At 43.9% G+C, this 21,607-nt stretch overlaps 1 protein-coding gene across 1 annotated transcript in view; it reads right to left on the bottom strand.

Annotated features, from left to right (window-relative positions):
* Positions 1-3,183, bottom strand: part of LOC142748230 (retinol dehydrogenase 12-like) — a 111,844-nt gene extending 108,661 nt beyond the window's left edge. Inside the window, exon 1 of the mRNA XM_075855349.1 lies at positions 3,147-3,183. Coding sequence (XP_075711464.1) covers positions 3,147-3,168 — 22 coding nt within the window. The 5' untranslated portion in view covers positions 3,169-3,183. The remainder of the gene's footprint in view (positions 1-3,146) is intronic.
* Positions 3,184-21,607: the final 18,424 nt, after the last annotated feature.

The raw sequence follows: 21,607 nt of genomic DNA, 5'->3' as shown, positions 1-21,607 counted from the left end.
CACGTCCTGCCACCCGGCCCTTCCGGGGAGCGACCGGCCAATTCCTCGCCGACTTTTGCCCAAACATCATCACCGCAAACTGCAGCAAGTGGGACCCCCGGGCGCGGAGACTACCGATCCCTCAACGATCCGTGTGATGGCGGCTGCGAGATGTCCGCACGCTCCGGCGGCCGCAGGGATAATCGCTCACGGATCGCCCTGACACAGAGAGACGCAGGGAAGGGGCGGCCGATCAATGTTATAAAAAATGGAATCACTTCCGGTTCCGGCGCTGACATGTGAGGAGGGTGCAGAGAACGCTCCGTGCTAATCTGACCGAGAAAACCGATTTACACAGCATTCACGACCGAAATCCTGCCTCAACTCCTACCTCAGCTCATACCTCAGCTTGCGGGGAAGATCTGAGCAGCCGGGCGACCAACAAAATCGGGTTCGGAAGAAACCGACGGAAGCACAGCATCAGCCCTGCGCTCCCGCGTGACTACCCCCGACATTGCCTGACAAAACAAGGGGAAGGAAGAAGACACAGACGGATGCAATATCCTTGCCATATTTAAAGGTACGGCACCAGGGAACGGCCACGGGGAAAAATCCACTCCACATAAGCCAGCACAGATCGGCTCTGTGGAGAGAAGAGGAGACGGGACACACGCTGGGGGAAAGATAGGCGCCATTTTGCAGCATGGCCAGGATCCTAATGCAGTGGGCTTAGGAAAATAAGACAGACGGCTGAACAATCGACCAGGGTCGGGAGGAGACCGACGGAAAAGCTGTGCAGCCCCTGTGAGAACACTCCCAACACTGTCAGACATAGTGAGGAGAGGCAAGCGAGTAAAAGAGTATTGCAAGAGCTAAAAGAAGGGATATCATAGACCGGCAACAGAGAACAACCCCTCTTCATATAGGCAGCTACACACAGACGCTGCTGAAAGATACTGACTGGGGGGAGGCAGAAGCCATTTTAAGATACAATCCCGTCTCTCACGAAACCTCTTCCTGCTGTTTTGACCAGTTCAAGAGACAAAGTGCTGGCACCTACCTTTGGGAACAATATTCCGCCAGTGAACCGCAAGGAGAAGCAGCCCGCAGGTCATTCCTCCTCAGAACATGAGGATCAGCTATCTGATGGGATGGGATCAGCTTCTGGCGCGACAATGACACCAGTGATCGACTATAAAAAATTGGCCAGGGAAGTGGCTAAGCGTATAACGCCAGATATACAAGACACGCTAGCAAATACGATAGCGGCCTCATTGCAGCAACTTCAAAGTGAGCTCACTCAGCATGGGGCGCGGCTAGACGAAGTGGAACAACGCATCTCAATGCTTGAAGACGAAGCCGCAGACACTCACGGGACACTCCAGGAGCTACTGGAGGAGAAGCAGAGGATGGCCCTTAAAATCGATGACTTGGAGAACAGGTCGCGGAGAAACAATTTACGCATAGTAGGCCTTCCAGAGAACATACCGGTCATACACTTGAAACGAATATGCGAATATGACTTGCCAAAAATGTTGAACATGAGCGGTCCGTGCAAGGTTGAAAGAGCACATAGAATGGGGCCAGACCGCCAGCAGCTGCAATCACAATTAGGAGCTGGAAAGAGAGCCAGACAAGTCATAGTAAGATATCTGGACTACTCCGACAAAGAAGCCCTACTACGGGCCTACAAAATGCGACAGGGATCGATGAAGCTAAATGGAGTATCAGTCATGATATTTGGGGACTATTCAGCTGAAGTGTCCAAAAAACGCAAGCAATTCAGCAAGATATGCACCGCTTTTTATAACAAGGGATTAAAATTCCAGCTACAATATCCGGCGATATTAAAGGTTACAACACCAAGCGGTACCTTACAGATCTACACGGATCATCGAGAAGCTGAGGACGTTTTCAAAGATTTGCTTCAGGAAGATCTTATGCTGAAGGGGACAAGATCATCATCAGAAAAGGAAACGCCAATACAGGCCCAAACCCCGTCGATGAAGAGTCAACCACCAAGGGAAAAGAGAACGACACAGACTCCACGAGTGGTGAAGTAAAGCATTTGGACTATAAATTGATGGGACTGTGGAGACCGGCCTGTTTAAACGAAACGGGTAGAGGATGGGTGAGCATGAAAGATGGCCCATCTGATTATTCCCACATGATGTGATAAGGATACCATAAAGTAGAAACACTCTAAAGAATGCATTTTGATAACTAATAAAAAAGTATGAAGGATATCGGGGGTGGGATTGACTGCTGGGAGAAGTGATATGTAATTTTATTATTTGGTCGGAGGATCGGATCTATTTGGTTAGGAAAGCGGGAGAAAGCACTATGTTAGAAAAAAGTGAAGTGTTGAAAATTATGGGTACGGAGAGGCAGGGGACCCTTGGGGATAAAAGGGAAAGTTATGGGATTGTTAAAAGTTTTGGTTTTCCATCAAAAGACAGAAGATTAGCGATGTACAAAGAAGCCACGGGGGAGCTAATTAGTCGTAAAAATACCTCCCCAATTTGCTGGTTTTGGTCGATCTTAGGATTGGGACTAAGAGGTTTGCCTGGTCAACATAGCTCAATGTTGTTAACTGTTTTATGAGAATAATAACATGGAACGTTAAAGGATTGCTGTCCCCCCACAAGAGAGCCATGGTATTGAGGCATTTACACTCGCTAAAGGTTGATATAGCTCTACTTCAGGAGACGCATCTGGCAGATAAAGATTTTTTCCGTATGAGGAAGTGGTGGGTAGGAGAAGTCTATGGGTCATCGGCAGATAAAAAAAAAAATGGAGTGATGATCCTAATTCATAAAAATGTAACATCCACAATACGCTCACAGTATGCAGACGCGGAGGGACGCATGGTACAGCTTTTATTAGACACCCCGACGGGGGAAGTAAGCATATATGACATATACGCTCCCAACTCAAGACATCGTGCGTTCTTTCATGAACTGCAAGATACAATTCTGGCAGACACAAATGTACTGAAAATAGTGGGGGGAGATTTTAACTCGGTAATGGACCCGGCTGAAGACAGGCAGCGTAATCTCCACACACAACCCCTTGCAACAGACGGCATCATGCCAAATTTTTCACAGGCCACATTGTTGGGGGATAGCTGGAGACATATGAATCCAGATGGTAGGGAGTACACTTACTTTTCGTCACAGCATAAATCATGGTCCAGATTGGATTATATTTTTCTGAGCCCGCTCTTAATGCAGAGGTTGGAGCAGGTTGACATCAACAATAGGGTCATCTCAGACCATGCTCCAATGAGCCTAATGCTGACTGACGCATATCCGAAAGGGGGGGATTTCATTTGGAGATTTCCGACAGTGCTGGCAAATGAGGAAGGATTTCAAGAGCTATTGAGAGGATGGTGGTTAGAATACGACGGGGACAACGCGGCACACAGAACAGACGATGCGTTATACTGGGAAACAGCTAAGGCGGTACTGAGAGGGAGGATCATGGCTTATGCTGCATTCAAAAAGAAGCAGACGTTTCAGAAATATAAGGCATACAGTGATGGACTAAGGGGGGCATATTCCAACTTTCAGGCAGACCCGACGACAGACAAACAGAAGCAGTGGGTGGAAGCCAAGAGATTGTTCGAGGAGTGGTTGGACACAAAAGAGAAATATGGCAGATCAATTTACGAAGCTGAACTTTTTCGGTTTGGGAATAAGGCGGGGAGGCTGTTAGCAGGATTATCAAGGGGCTTCCGGCCTCGCTCACATATCACAAAGTTAAAAGATCACACTGACCAGATGCACACGGACCCCAGGAAAATGAATGACATTTTGAAACTTTATTATCAGGCATTGTATAAAGAAGGGCAGACGCCGGATATCGCACAGGGAAGTCAATTGCTTGATAGAATAGTTATGCCAGCTTTGAGCACAGATCAATTGGACAGTCTTAATGCACAAATTACTATGGAGGAGCTACAAACGGCAATTAAGGGGTTACCAAGAGGTAAGGCTCCGGGACCAGATGGTTATCCGGCAGAGTTCTACAAAATACTGATGGAACAGATAACTCCAACATTATTATCCTACTTTAACTCGTTGATGCAGGGAACTCACATACCAGCAGCGGCAAACATGGCGTACATAAAGGTATTACCCAAACCAGGAAAAGATCTCTCGCAACCGCGTTCTTACAGACCCATATCACTAATAAACCAGGATCTTAAATTGATATCGAAAATAATGGCAAATAGATTGGCGGTCTTGATGCCTCAGTTGGTGGGACCATCACAAGTGGGTTTTATCAAAGGTAGAGCTGCAGTCACTAACATCAGAAAGGTCCTGGGGGTGATGGACGAGATTAAGGCTTGGCCATCGTCATGCGACCAACCAGCTCTGGTGGTCATAGATGCAGAAAAAGCCTTTGACAATGTTGAATGGCGATGGCTAAACATGGTTCTGGATAAGTTTAATGTGCAAGGGAACTTTAGACAGTATTTGAGAGCGCTATATACGGAGCCTACTGCAGCAGTCTGTACGCCGGGATTCAGGTCGCCGACGTTCACACTACAGAAGGGCACGCGGCAGGGATGCCCCTTATCGCCTTTGCTATTTGACCTGGCGTTGGAACCTCTTATCCAGATCTTAGAGAGTGATGAGTTGTACTCGGGTATACACATAGGGGATAGGGAGGTGAAGTCAGCAGTATTTGCAGATGATATTCTCCTGTTTATGTCACAGCCCACTCTGCACTTACAGAAGGTCTTTGACCTGATTCGACACTATGGCTCTTTTGCGGGGTTTAAGATTAATCCGACAAAGTGTGAGTTGCTGAGACTATCGCAACATAATCATAGGGACAGCATAGAAATTCAAAAAACAGGTATTAAGATAGCGACATCACACATCACATACCTAGGGATTAAGATAGTGACATCACACATCACATACCTAGGGATTAAGATAGCGACATCACACATCACATACCTAGGGATTAAGATAGTGACATCACACATCACATACCTAGGGATTAAGATAGCGACATCACACATCACATACCTAGGGATTAAGATAGTGACATCACACATCACATACCTAGGGATTAAGATAGTGACATCACACATCACATACCTAGGGATTAAGATAGCGACATCACACATCACATACCTAGGGATTAAGATAGCGACATCACACATCACATACCTAGGGATTAAGATAGCGACATCACACATCACATACCTAGGGATTAAGATAGCGACATTACACATCACATACCTAGGGATTAAGATAGCGACATCACACATCACATACCTAGGGATTAAGATAGCGACATCACACATCACATACCTAGGGATTAAGATAGCGACATCACACATCACATACCTAGGGATTAAGATAGCGACATCACACATCACATACCTAGGGATTAAGATAGCGACATCACACATCACATACCTAGGGATTAAGATAGCGACATCACACATCACATACCTAGGGATTAAGATAGCGACATCACACATCACATACCTAGGGATTAAGATAGCGACATCACACATCACATACCTAGGGATTAAGATAGCGACATCACACATCACATACCTAGGGATTAAGATAGCGACATCACACATCACATACCTAGGGATTAAGATAGCGACATCACACATCACATACCTAGGGATTAAGATAGCGACATCACACATCACATACCTAGGGATTAAGATAGCGACATCACACATCACATACCTAGGGATTAAGATAGCGACATCACACATCACATACCTAGGGATTAAGATAGCGACATCACACATCACATACCTAGGGATTAAGATAGCGACATCACACATCACATACCTAGGGATTAAGATAGCGACATCACACATCACATACCTAGGGATTAAGATAGCGACATCACACATCACATACCTAGGGATTAAGATAGCGACATCACACATCACATACCTAGGGATTAAGATAGCGACATCACACATCACATACCTAGGGATTAAGATAGCGACATTACACATCACATACCTAGGGATTAAGATAGCGACATCACACATCACATACCTAGGGATTAAGATAGCGACATCACACATCACATACCTAGGGATTAAGATAGCGACATCACACATCACATACCTAGGGATTAAGATAGTGACATCACACATCACATACCTAGGGATTAAGATAGCGACATCACACATCCCATACCTAGGGATTAAGATAGCGACATCACACATCACATACCTAGGGATTAAGATAGCGACATCACACATCACATACCTAGGGATTAAGATAGTGACATCACACATCACATACCTAGGGATTAAGATAGCGACATCACACATCACATACCTAGGGATTAAGATAGCGACATCACACATCCCATACCTAGGGATTAAGATAGCGACATCACACATCACATACCTAGGGATTAAGATACTGACATCACACATCACATACCTAGGGATTAAGATAGCGACATCACACATAACATACCTAGGGATTAAGATAGTGACATCACACATCACATACCTAGGGATTAAGATAGCGACATCACACATCACATACCTAGGGATTAAGATAGCGACATCACACATCACATACCTAGGGATTAAGATAGCGACATTACACATCACATACCTAGGGATTAAGATAGCGACATCACACATCACATACCTAGGGATTAAGATAGCGACATCACACATCACATACCTAGGGATTAAGATAGCGACATCACACATCACATACCTAGGGATTAAGATAGCGACATCACACATCACATACCTAGGGATTAAGATAGCGACATCACACATCACATACCTAGGGATTAAGATAGCGACATCACACATCACATACCTAGGGATTAAGATAGTGACATCACACATCACATACCTAGGGATTAAGATAGCGACATCACACATCCCATACCTAGGGATTAAGATAGCGACATCACACATCACATACCTAGGGATTAAGATAGCGACATCACACATCACATACCTAGGGATTAAGATAGTGACATCACACATCACATACCTAGGGATTAAGATAGCGACATCACACATCACATACCTAGGGATTAAGATAGTGACATCACACATCACATACCTAGGGATTAAGATAGCGACATCACACATCACATACCTAGGGATTAAGATAGCGACATCACACATCACATACCTAGGGATTAAGATAGCGACATCACACATCACATACCTAGGGATTAAGATAGCGACATCACACATCACATACCTAGGGATTAAGATAGCGACATCACACATCACATACCTAGGGATTAAGATAGCGACATCACACATCACATACCTAGGGATTAAGATAGCGACATCACACATCACATACCTAGGGATTAAGATAGCGACATCACACATCACATACCTAGGGATTAAGATAGGGCAAACGTCAGAAACTCTATATAAACTCAACTACAAACCGCTCTTACAGAAAATAAACACTGAACTTACTAGATGGGCAAATTTGCCCCTTTCGCTATTTGGTAGATGTCATCTAGTTAAGATGATATCGTTCGCAAGAATGCTGTATCCACTCCAGACATTGCCCATTCTATTGAAGCATAAGGATGTGAAAGACTTTAATACTAAAATGTTAAAGTTTATTTGGGCAAATAAAAGACCCAGAATCGCAATGGCTAAACTACAAGGCTATCACTGGCAAGGCGGGATAAATATACCACACCTGAGGGGATACAATATAGCCAGCTTGTTCCGACATGTGGCGGATTGGCTACAACGTTCTAGTCACTACTCAAATTACGAATTGGATGCGGCATTGGCGGGATCCCATGACCTCGTCTCGCTATTACACACTAGACTAGCATCGCTTCCTAGTCATGTAAAGGGATCAGTGCTACTGAGGGACACTATAATGTGTTGGAAGGAGGTGAGGAAGAAGATGGGGCTGTCAGTTCAATTATCCAAATACCTACCACTGTGGTCACACATAGAATTTCCAGCGGGGCAATCGAGTTCCTTATTCACAGCATGGAAACAACGGGGAATTGGGACAGTAGGCAGTATACTCCATGCCACGGAAGGCCGATTATGTACATTACCGGAGTTGGTAGAGAAGTTTGGAATTTCCCCGAACCATTTCCTACAGTATTTACAAATTAAATCGTTCTGCACAAAGCTGGTAAGGAATTTGGAATCAGAAATGATAGACAATGTCTTTGATGAAGTGATTGGAGATGAGACACATAGGACGTCACTGTCGATGCTTTACAAAACAATACGAGATCTATACATCCGAGTAGCACCGAGGGATCAGTTTGCATACTGGAGACGCACCCTGAACATGCAAGACATTCAAATTCCTCTTTTGGAGGGCTGGAAGATAGTGCGGAAATGTGTGGTGAATGAGGTATGGAGGGAATCACACTTTAAACTAAGGCATGCGGCAATATATGATTTCAATATTCCCGCAACGACAGCTAATCCCAGCAGAATACAGGCTTGTCCAAAATGCAGTCAATTGAGCACTGATCTATACCATGGCATGTGGTCATGCCCAAAGACACAAAAGTTTTGGAGGAGAGTTTTAGATTATGTACAGCCAGGGGCGTAGCTAAAGGCTCATGGGCCCCGATGCAAAAATTCTTATTGGGCCCCCCCCCGCAAACTTCTCATGGCCGACGATCCGCATCTTTCAGCTGCATCGCTGGGTCTCCTAAGTGACCCAACAATGCAGCACTAGCAGCCGGGGCGTCACTAAGGCTGGGTTCACACACCCTATTTACGGACGTAATTCGGGCGCTTTAGCATTGAATTACGTCCGAAAATGCGGCTCAAAAGCGCTGGCAAACATCTGCCCATTCATTTGAATGGGTCTTACGATGTTCTGTGCCGACGGTCATTTTTTTTTACGCGCCGCTGTCAAAAGGTGGCGCGTAAAAAAGACGCCCGCGTCAAATAAGTGCCTGTCACTTCTACAGACGTAAATGGAGCCATTTTCCATGGACTCCAGAGAAAAACAGCTCCAATTACATCCGTAATGGACGCAGCGAAAGACGCCTGCACATGCCATTACGGCTGAAATTACGGTGCTGTTTTCTCCTGAAAACAGCACAGTAATTTCAGCCGTAACGGACGCTGTCGTGTGAACATACCCTCAGGGCTTAAAATGTCAGGGAAATAGCCCAATACATATGTGTCCGCCCCAAAAACATGTGTGTATATGAGACAGCATAGCATATCTATAGCACTACGACCCTATAAACTATGGATAGGATTAGATACAGTGGCTCAGAAGGCAGTATCACACAGGATAGGATTAGATACATGGCTCAGCAGACAGTATCACACAATATAGGATAAGATACACAGCTCAGCAGACAGTATCACATATGATAGGATTAGATACAGTGGCTCAGCAGACAGTATCACACATGATAGGATTAGATACACAGCTCAGCAGACAGTATCACACATGATAGGATTAGATACAGTGGCTCAGCAGACAGTATCACACATTATAGGATTAGATACACGGCTCAGCAGACAGTATCACACATGATAGGATTAGATACAGTGGCTCAGCAGACAGTATCACATATGATAGGATTAGATACACGGCTCAGCAGACAGTATCACACATGATAGGATTAGATACAGTGGCCCAGCAGACAGTATCACACATGATAGGATTAGATACAGTGGCAAAGCAGACAGTACCACACATGATAGGATTAGATACAGTGGCTCAGCAGACAGTACCACACGATAAGATTAGATACAGTGGCTCAGAAGGCAGTATCACACATGATAGGATTAGATACAGTGGCTCAGCAGACAGTATCACACATGATCGGATTAGATATAGGGCCTAGCAGACAGTATCACACAAGATACGATTAGCTACAGGGCCCAGCAGACAGTATGACACATGATTGGATTAGATACAGGGCCCAGCTCGCTGACATTGCGGCTCCAGCGCTGGACCCAGGAAAGGTAAGAATAATAATTTTGCTTCTTTATGTGTTACTGATTATTTTTGTGTGTTTGTGTTTTTTTACAGGTTCGGTTGTTGGACTTCGGATACGAGGACTTCAATGACGGTGTTTTTTTTATTCTCAATAAAATGGTTAATGAGGGTTGTGTTTTTTTATTTCAATAAAATATTTTTTCTATGTGCTTGTACTTTTTTAAACTTTATTATCACCGCCTTAGTAATGGCCGCTGGCTGATTGACAACCTCCATTACTAAGGCGGGGCTTAATGTTAGCCGGTGCAGAGGCTACACTAACCCCCATTATTACCCTGGTACCCACCGCCACCAGGGGTACTGGGAAGAGCCGGGTACCATCCAGTACCCGACCATCTGTAGTGACGGGCAGGCACCGGGGTGGCCGCAGGCTGGTAGTATTAGGCTGGGGAAGGCCAAAAACAGTGGCCCTTCCCACCCTTCTAATGCTGCTGCTGTGTTGTATCTGTCTGGTTATGAAAATTGGGGGGGACCCGACATCGTTCTTTCCAATTATTATTATTATTTTTTTAAATGACGTGGGGTCCCCCCCATTTTTCATAACCAGCCAGATACAATAAAGCAGCAGCAGCAGCCTAGCATCGCCAGGGTGGGAAGGGCCACTGTTTTTGGCCTTTCCCCTCCTGATAATACCAGCCTGCGGCCACCCCAGTGGCCGACCATCACTACAGATGGTCAGGTACTGGATCGTACCCGGCTCTTCCCAGCACCCCTGGTGGCTGTGGGTACCGGGGTAATAATGGGGGTTAGTGTTCGCCTCTGCACCGGCTAACACTAAGCCCCGCCTTAGCAATGGATGCTGTCACTCAGCCGGCGGCCATTACTAAGGCGGTAGTAATATAGTTTAAAAAAAACACAAAGACATAGAAAAAATATTTTATTGAAATAAAAAAAAAACCCACACAACCCTCATTAACCATTTTATTGATAATAAAAAAAAAGCTGTCATCGAAGTCGTCCTGGAATCCGCCGTAGTCCAACGACCGAACCTGTAAGAAAACACACAAAATATGATTAGTAACACATGTGTTAGGCTTAGATACAGGGCCCATTTGTGATACTGTCTGTGGGACCCTGTATCTAAGCCTACCACAACATAGGCTTAGATACAGGGTCCAGCAGACAGTAATCTTATACAGTATAAGATTACTGTGTGCTGGGGCCCTGTATCTAAACCTACAGTGTGGTAGGCTTAGATACAGGGCCCATCAGACAGGATCACACATGGGCCATGTATCTAAGCCTACCATGTGATTGGCTTAGATACAGGGCCCAGCAGACAGGATCACGCATGGGCCATGTATCTAAGCCTACCATGTGATTGGCTTAGATACAGGGCCCAGCAGACAGGATCACGCATGGGCCATGTATCTAAGCCTACCATGTGATTGGCTTAGATACAGGGCCCAGCAGACAGGATCACACAATCTGTGATCCTGTCTCATGGGCCCCCTAAGCCTGATACATCGTAGGCTTAGGGGTTGTGCAGTCCCTAAACATTGATGGCCTGTCCTCAGGATAGGCCATCAATAGCTGATGTGTCTCCCGGGACCCGCAAATCAGCTGTTTTGAAGGGGCCGCAGCACTCGTACGAGAGCTGCTTCCCCTTCATTTCACTACTCGCCCACACTGTGAATTGCCGACCCCGATTCACAGTGTGACCGGAATGAAGTGACAGGAATGAAGGGGAGCAGCTCTCGTACGAGTGCTGCGGCCCCTTCAAAACAGCTGATTGGCGGGTCCCGGGAGTCAGACCCCGCCAGTCAGGGCTAACCTTACCTTCCTCTTCGGCCGCGGCGGGAGTTCTGTTGTCTCGATGCTGTGCGCGGCGCACAGCGTGGTGACGTCAGGACCTCCGCTGCGATCCGGAACCAGGAAGGTAAGTAAAGTATGTTACTATAGTAACAGGGGCCCGCGGCCCGAGTTACTATAGTAACTTTTTATTGATGTGGTGCGGGGGGGGCCGTGGGCCCCCCTGGCTTCAGGGCCCGGTCGCAATTGCGACCGCTGCGACCCCTATAGCTACGCCAGTGTGTACAGCTACTATGGGACAGAGAGGTACCAGCAGACCCTATGTTACTGCTCTTCCACTACAGGACTGCAGCAGTAACGGAGACTCAGGTGCACGTCCCCCCTCTGATGCATATAATATTTCTTGTAGCCAAAAGATGCCTGTTAAAGAGTTGGCTGGAGAACACGATCCCCTCATTACACCGGGTAACTCAGCGAATGAGAGTCTGTATGTAATCAGACAGAATAGAAGCCACAAAACACAAGAAACAAAGAACCTCAGGTTTATTCAAACGGTGGAGGCCGATCATAGAGCAATTATCTACAAGAGAGAGAGGGGAACTGATGGAGAACTTCAGACATACTTCCTGGTATAAGAGAGACAGGGGAACTGATGGAGAACTTCAGACATACTTCCTGGTATAAGAGAGAGAGGGGAACTGATGGAGAACGTCAGACATACTTCCTGGTATCTCACAGAGGATATTAGAGGGACTCTGGGAAGTGCATTGATGGGGGGAAATGAATAGAGGGAAGGAGAGGATGAAAGACCAGAGGAGGATAGTGGACAAGGAAGGGGCTTAAAGGGGTTGTCCCAAGTTGACTAAAAATTTTTTTTTTAAACATTCTAAGCAGGAAATGAATTTTAAAACATTTGCTGTTAAAAAATTGTAAAAATTCATTTCCTAAGTGCATTTTTTTTTACACTTCATAACTCAGCAAGTGCTGGTTATCTTTTCTAAAAAGGGGCGTGAGCGGCTCGATGTTGTTATGGAATAAATACATGTATAATGTATCTGGGACCTCAATGAGTGCAATGCTGAAGAGAAGAACATGTATTAGAACATATGTTGGGTATTATTGAAAGGTAATGGAATAGATTTGCAGACATTCTGTAGATAGTAGAAATTGGGGCCCTACAAGGACTTACCAGACACAAAGGAGTCTGTTTATATGATGTTTGAGTTCTGTGCATACAGCCAAGATAGATAAGGACCAGACACCAGATTAACAACTAGATATAAGAACAATGCACATAGAGACATAAATCACGAGGGAAGAAACCACAAGAATGTAAATGATTAATGTGTGTCTGCACGTAGTCATGTGATATTTTTACTATATAAACTCTGTGTCTCTGCAAATAAAGTCAGAAGGATTTTTACATTGAGAAACGTCTCAGTGTATCTGTTACTTCTCCGAGCAGCTCGCAACCCCCCCCCACCTGATTTGAACCTGCATGGAGATCAAGGCGTAACGTGACTCAAATTGCGATCACAATGTCAATCAAGCCGCTCCGCTCTGCAGTGTGCGCGCTCCCGATGTTGCTAGATACTGTAGTTCTAGCAACATCGGGAGAATGTTCGTCTCAAGCGGGCATGGTAAGCCCGATTGAGACGAACTTACCGTGAATGTCATCAACCCTACACTACACTACACTACACTACACTACACTACACTACACTACACTACATTCACCCCGTTTCGGCAAGCCACTTTTCCCTCCCCCACCCTGTCACTACATGTAATTTGTGTACCCGCCGCACCGGTGCTGCATCAGCACCCGGCGAACAACTAAAAATATATAAAATAAATAAACTCACCTAAGACGTTCTAACGGCGCTCTGAACGGTCCCGTCACTTGCCATCTTCCTTCTTCTTGGCGCCGCTCGCATTCATAGTAACAATGCGTTGTGGCGCAGATGACGTAATCATATCAGGCACACGTGATTACTTCATCTGCGCCCACCGCTCTGTTATTGTGAATGGGAGAAGAAAAGTGACGGGACCTTTCAGCTATTCGTGGGAACGTCTTAGGTGAGTTTATTTTTGTATGTATGTTGTCATGTATGTGTATATTTGCATGTATGTATGTATGTATGTATATGTATGTTTTCTTGTATGTATGTTGTCATGTTTGTATGTGTATATGTGCATGTATGTGTATATGTGCATGTATGTATGTATGTATGTATGTATATGTATGTTTTCTTGTATGTATGTTGTCATGTTTGTATGTGTATATGTGCATGTATGTATGTTTGCATGTATGTATGTTGTCATGTTTGTATGTGTATATGTGCATGTATGTATGTTTGCATGTATGTATGTTGTCATGTTTGTATGTGTATATGTGCATGTATGTATGTTTGCATGTATGTATGTTTGCATGTATGTATGTATGTATGTTTTCTTGTATGTATGTATGTATGTATGTATGTTGTCATGTTTGTATGTGTATATGTGCATGTATGTTTGCATGCATGTATGTATGTTTGTTTGTATAAATGTCTGTATGGCCATGTATGATACTGTCTTCTGGCGCCCTGTATCTAAGCCAACTTTGCCGCAGGCTTCTATACATGGTATAACAGTCAGTATCACACATGAAAGTGAAAGTAAGCCTACGACATGTTTTATTTCATTTTTTTTCTTATATTTTTGATTTTTTACAGGTTTGGTGTTTGGACTACGTCGGTTTCGAGGACTACTTAGATGATGCTTTTTTTTTCATCAATAAAATGGTTAATGAGGGTTGTGTTGGGGGTGCTTTATTTCAATAAAATATTTTATCTATGTCTTTGTGTTTTATTTTCAAGTTTTATTACTACCACTTTAGTAATGGCCGCTGTCTGAGTGACAACATCCATGACTAAGGCAAGGCTTAGTGTTAGCCGGTGCAGAGGCTAACACTAACCACCCATTATTACCCCGGTACCCACCACCACCAGGGGTGCCGGGAAGAGCCAGGTACGATCCAGTACCCGACCATCTGTTGTGATGGTCGGGCTCTGGGGCGGCCGCAGGCTGGTATTATGAGGCTGGGAAGGGCCAAAAACAGTGGACCTTCCCACCCTTGTAATGCTGCTGCTGCTGCTGTGTTGTATCTGGCTGGTTATAAAAGTGGGGGGGACCCCACGTCATTTTTTTAAATTATTTATTTATTTATTATTTTTATTTAAAAGACATGGGGTTCCACCTGTTATGGAATAAATATATGTATAGTGTATCTGGGGCCCCAAGGAGTGAAATGTTATAGAGGAGAGCATGTGAATGGGTATTTTAGAAAGGGTAAGAGAAGAAATAGTTTGCAGCTGCTCTGCTGTCTCTTTTGAAATTGCGAACAGATGGCAGTCAATCACTTGACCAACCCCCCTAAGCATAAAAGGGAATACCTTGTGTTCCACCAATGGGTTTTATTGAATATACAGATGACTCATATGTTATGGAATGTTTTAGTTGTGATGCTATAAAAGCGACCACTATGGTTAAATAAAGTCAGAAGTATTTTGCCTTGAGAAACGTCTCAGTGTATCTGTTACTTCTCCGAGCAGCTCGCCCCCCCCCCACCTGATTTGAACCTGCATGGAGATCAAGGCGTAACGTGACTCAAATTGCGATCACAGAAATTGGCGCCCGAACAGGGACTTGACCAGAAGGACGGCACCCCACCTAGGGGATCTCCCGGGACTAGAGTGGCGACCACCCGGACGAAGGAACGTGCAGACCACTGCTGCAGCAAGGTAAGAAGACTTAATTCTTACAAACTCTGCTCTGCACCTTCCTGTCTGGTAGGTCACCTTCCCGGTAGTACTCCTGAGGAATAGAGGGGCCACATGAGGGTATTTTTAGTGTAAAAATCTGGTCAAGTCTATATGTAATCCTACCCTCAGGATAAAGTGCCTGATCTCCATGGCAGTATTTGTATGAATGTTGTAGAAACCCAGTTTTGTGTCACAAATGCATTTTAGAATAAGGAAAATGTTTTTGGAAAAAACTTCCGATAATCCGGCAAATTACCAGAAACATGTGTACATGCTTCAGGTGACTATGGGGATTATGATAGGCTAAATTTTAGCCCGGAAATCAAAAATTTTGTGCAATCTGATAATCCGGCAAAATACCGAAAATGTGTGTACAGCATTGAGGTACTTGCGGGGATTATCATGCACTGATTTTCAGCTCAAAATTCCAGAATTTTCTGCAATCCGATAATCCGGCATGTCAAATGAACAGCTTGATTTTACGTTTGCCTTGTTATTTGGATTAGGAATATTCTTATGGTGTGGAGGATATCTCCTTGAGTGGTGTCTCAGACGAGGAAAGTTATAAAAGGACTGTGAAAGGGAAAGATCCTCTGGCCAGAGTAGAGTAAGTACGGAAACTAGAACTGTCTAAAATAGATGAGAAAGAAATTCATCTGTCAGTAGCTAAAATCTGTAACAAAATAAGAAGTATCAAGTGGATAAGTAACTGTCGAAAATAGGCAAGAAAGAAATTTGCCTATCAGGAAACTTACCCCTTGAATTACTTAGGGTGTGCCAAAAAAGGCCACCACTTACAGTCACAAGATGAGGAACTTGGTGTTCCTATTAAGGAGTTTCGAGGGGATAAGTAACTGTCTAAAATAGGTGAGAAGAAATTCACCTATCAGGAAAATTACCCCCTACGTAACTTAGGGTCTGCCCATAGGCGACCACTTATAACTAGTGAACAATGGGGAACTTGGTGTTCCTATTACGAGATGAGCACCCACAAGGACTGACAGCCAAACAGGCAGTAGCAGAAAGAGAAGGTAAAAAGGCAACGCAAGGAACGAATCAGTTAATGAAGGCATGTGGAATGGGAAAAGCGGGAAGATTAGATCGGGAAAAATATAGATGACATAATGAGCAGATCCTTTGTGGGATTATTGTTTAGTTGGTTGTAATTTGGCTCAGTTGGATAGTGTATACAGAGTGTACGTAGGAGATACGTAGTGTGGGACTTTCCCTAACAGCCAATAGAGGTATGGCATATGGGTGAGCAAGCACCTGTTAAAATGGTGTAAATTTACTAGGGGATTGTAAATCCAGAACCACACAGAGTCAAATGACAAAGCAGATTGGAGTAGATGGATTGTAGCATCTTTTAGAAAGCAACAAAGAGCCTACAAATGTATGTAATGTTAATACACTGAAGTAAAAGTGCAGGAGGTTGTCAGAGGAAATTCATATTTTATAAAGTAAAGTTTAAAGCAAAGGGAGGTGATAGAAGTAGTAGCTGTTTTAAAGTTGCAAGTGACCTTATAGTAAATTCCCATATGGTATAATTTAGAATCAACTAGTGTGACAAGAGAAGGGGGAGGTGAAGAACAGCTGCTAGTGAGATAAGAAATGTAATCTTGTTCTTGAAAAGAATGGACACAACATTAAATGCTGAAATAGATATTTTGTATGACTTTGTGTCATATTGTATGTATTAGAAAACAGGACCAGCCGACGCCCGGTAATGGCGTCCGTACCTCATGTTGAGTGTGTCCTCATTGTTGGTGGGAAACCCCCTGCGCACTGTTTCCAATGGGAGAGGCTGCCCCCCCCCTGCCCCTGATGTGGCCACGCCCGGCCCATCCAAATCAGTATGAAATAATCACCTTGTTAATTTTGTCATTTGTAGTGTTTTTTTTCTATTTACAGAAGTTCCAGTCTAGTTCACTGATGAAACAACACGTAATTATAAGATAGAGATGGTGGCCGACAGATTGTACGGTTAAACATTAACGTAGATAATTTCTATACAATGGTGTGATGAATGATTGCAGATACGTATGTTGTTTTGCAGGCATTGAAAGTGTTAAGATTGTGAGAAGTTGTGAGAAGTTGTGAGTGTGTGACCCCCCCTCCCTCCCCCCTAAAGTGTGCTGTGTTTGGGAGGAGGAGGAGGAGGGGGGCTGACTGGGTGCAGTCTGCAGGGCTGATGAGACAAAGGGATCTCAATATGCACTGCTGAGAGATATATATATCAGTAATGTCTACAAACCGAAATAAATTTCTTCTCTTTTGCGCAAGCGCTGTTGGTTATAAAAGTTACGATATTTATGTGTTATGATGTGATCAGATTTCATGTGTTTTGATAATTCAGATGTATTAAACTACAGATACTGTGAGACACGGGGGTTTTGAAAATGTATGTGCCCCCCACCGTTCCCTATTTTTATATACTGTTTATTGGTTTGCAGTAATTAATGTTATCAGAGATAATATTTTCTGTTTTATTGAATAACTAACTACAATTGTTTTGTTTTTGATTTCACACATGAGTTATGTCATTGTAAAGATAACATGTTGGTCAGGAAAAAGTCATTTTTGTTTCAGGCTGTTGTACATTACAAGGGGTTAAATTAGTGTTATGTTGAGATGTAGTTTTGAACTCTGCTACATTACTCTCGCAGAGTCCACAAAGGGGGGAAGGGTGAAGGAACTGATTAGGTACAATTTTGGTTTATGTGTAAGAGACCATCCCCCTCCAGCAAAGTTACACAGGAGGCGATGTGACGTCACTCACACGAGTTTTTATGGATTTAGATGAGGGAGAAGGCAAAACAAAACTTGTATATTACTGCTATTCTAACTCAAGTACAACCTAAGCATTTGTCCACTGCAAGACATTTGAGATTAACCTGTGCTCTTCTTCTTCCTGAGCAGGTTACTTTACACCGCTGTACTACATTGAACGCAGCTACCTTACTGCCTTTGGAGCAAGGGGGAGAAGACGTAGGTAAAGTATGGTCACAATTTTTGCCTGAAACTGATGAACATGATTGTATGGCCCTTATGGCCCAGGAAACAGTGGGGTTCGCACATGTAAGAGATACCCCACTCCAAAACCCAGACCTAATACTCTTTGTGGATGGTTCAAGGTATTGTGTAGAAGGATCTTTTCTTACAGGATATGCAGTAACCACCGAAGATGTAGTCCTAGAAGCAGCCTCCTTACCAGCGTCCCGCTCAGCACAAGAAGCGGAGCTTAAGGCTCTGGCAGCAGCATGCCAACATGCAGAAGGAAAGACAGCAAATATATACACTGACTCTCGTTATGCTTTTGGGATTGCACACGATTATGGCCCCATATGGAGGGCAAGACAATTTTTGACCTCTGCAGGTACACCTGTAAAGAATGCAGACTTTGTAAAATACTTGATGGAGACCCTGATGTTACCTACAGAAGTAGCAGTAGTAAAAATTAAAGCTCACACTAAGGTGAGTTCACCAGAGACAAAAGGGGAAATGCCCTGGCAGACGAAGCGGCAAAGCAAGCAGCACAGAAGCTACCCGTGTTAGCAGCCGTATGTCAGATAAAAGATCCAGAGGAAACAAGACCAGCTGTAAGCCCGGAACTACTGCAAAAACTTCAAGGACAAGCAACAGAAGAAGAAAAAGACAAGTGGACGGCCCAAGGAGCAACGCTACGAAAAGATGGCCTCTGGCAGTGCCAGAATAAACTGTGCCTGCCTAAGACAATGTTCCCAATGATGGCCCAAATAACACATGGAGCGACTCACCAATCAAAAACGGCAATGATGGACTTGGTAAACAAGGTGTGGTATGCCCCAGGGTTTAGTGTGATGGCCAGCAGTTTTACACAAGGATGCATGATCTGTGCAACACATAATATTGGAAGAACTGTAAAAGTACCACAGAAGCACACACCCAGACCTATATATCCGTTCCAGAGACTGCAGATAGACTATATTCAATTACCAAAAGTTGGTACCTAGGAGTATGTGCTTGTTTGTATTGATCTCTTTTCAGGATGGCCAGAAGCTTTTCCAGTAACCAAAGCTACAGCCGTAGCCACAGCAAAGAAACTGATCAACGAGGTGGTGTGCAGATATGGAGTTCCAGAGGTGATCAAGAGCGACAGAGGAACTCATTTTACGGGTGAAATCATGAACTATGTGTTGTCAGCTCTAGGCATAAGTCAAGCCCTACATACACCATACCATCCACAGAGCAGTGGGAAGGTTGAGAGACTAAATGGGACTCTCAAATTGAAAATCCAAAAAGCAATGGTAGAAACCGGGAAACCATGGACCGAGTGTCTACCATTAGCCTTGTTCTCAGTAAGATATACGCCCACAAAAAGAACAGGTCTCAGCCCATATGAGATCTTATTTGGGTCGGCTCCCAGATTAGGATGTTATTTTCCACAGGTGCTCCAAATGCAGTATGGTAGACTAACAGATTATGTATCAACACTGAACAAACAATTGACCAAGGTGCATGCACAAGTCTTTGCTTCCATTCCAGGTCCTGATTCAGTTGACGCATAAGCTAGAACCAGCAGATTGGGTCGTTGTCAAAAGACACGTGAGGAAAAGTCTAGACCCAAGATTTGATGGTCCTTTTCAAGTCCTACTCGTTACAAGCACCTCTGTAAAGCTCGAAGGAAAGGCAAGCTGGATTCACGCCAGTCATTGTAAAAAGGTTCTTCAGCCAGAAGAATGAAGATCTTTGCGGTTGTTGCGGCGGTTGTTGCGTGTGCTCTTATACAAAAAGGCAGAACTGCTACTCCTGTACACGTAATCAGTACAGAATCACTGGAACAGTTCAGGACAGGGTGGGCGAATGCCACAGTGGATAGAAAGCAGGGTAACTACACCTGTAAGGCCAATGCCCCGTGTTATACTACAAATGTGACTACAACCGAAGGGACTTGGAGAAAAGGACCACATGGAGGGACTGTGTACCTTCACATAGACAAAACAGCCAACATTAGCATACAAGAAGAGACGGCTGTTGTTTTGTTGTTATGAACCAGATTTACAGTATCGACAGAAATATACAACCAGTAAAAATAGAAACAAAATGATAAATAAGACTTATGAAAGATGCAACAAGGAGAGGCTCAACTCTACGATTGTAATAAAAGAAACTGATGGGATGATATTATGTATGAATAATAGCCAAATAAGAAATAGGAGATATTTTGTATTCTTGATAACAATTTTAAGAGATAGTTTTAAGCCACATATAACAGTACAAAGTCTGGAAAGAATCGCACACACTTGTAAGAGCGCTGTAACCCAACAGCAGAAAGAGAATGTACACTTCAATATTTCCTTCCCTGAATCCCCCAGCTGTCATAGACAAAAAAGAGAATGGCATGACCCGCTATTAGGAGGGGTAGGAACGGGATTAGGAGTATTGAATGGGATACAGTTAGAAACAGTTATGAACAAATTAAACTCAGTGGGAGATGACACATCTACTGCATTAAGGATAGGTGCCTCATGGTTACCTACTACCTTTGCCATACAACAGAAAGGGTTAACTATAGATGAACTGTTTTTAAATGTTTTTAATGAAAGTATGCTAACCGAATATAGAACATTACAGAATGTATCAACTTTTGTGAATTGGACAGTATGTACGCTTAAAACGATGTGGCAACAAGAACAGATGAATAATTTTAAGAATAAATTGTTTAGTAGTCATGTTAGGCAATGGACAGACATTCTGCCCGTAGGAGAGAGAAATGATACGTGGTTATTGTTACAGCCTGAGTATACTGAGTGTACACCTAAATGGTGTGCAGGAAGACTAATAGCATTTCATGTGAAAAATCCTACTCTATTATGCAAATTTATTGTTATGCCAATGGTAATGATTGATCCGGTGACATTATTAGGACAATATTGGATGCCGGAAATGAAAGGAACACACATAGATTCTCAAAATAAGACAAGGAATATAGATTTGTGCCAGTTAACAGAGCAAGGATATGTATGTAATGAACAGTCAGGGATATATGAACCCCGTCTAATGCAGCACCAGGATAATGTATGCGCACTC

Source organism: Rhinoderma darwinii, chromosome 1, assembly GCF_050947455.1.
Source record: "Rhinoderma darwinii isolate aRhiDar2 chromosome 1, aRhiDar2.hap1, whole genome shotgun sequence".
Lineage (NCBI taxonomy): Eukaryota > Metazoa > Chordata > Amphibia > Anura > Rhinodermatidae > Rhinoderma > Rhinoderma darwinii.
The sequence above is the reverse complement of the archived record's forward strand: the minus strand, read 5'-3'. Positions and strand labels throughout refer to the sequence as shown.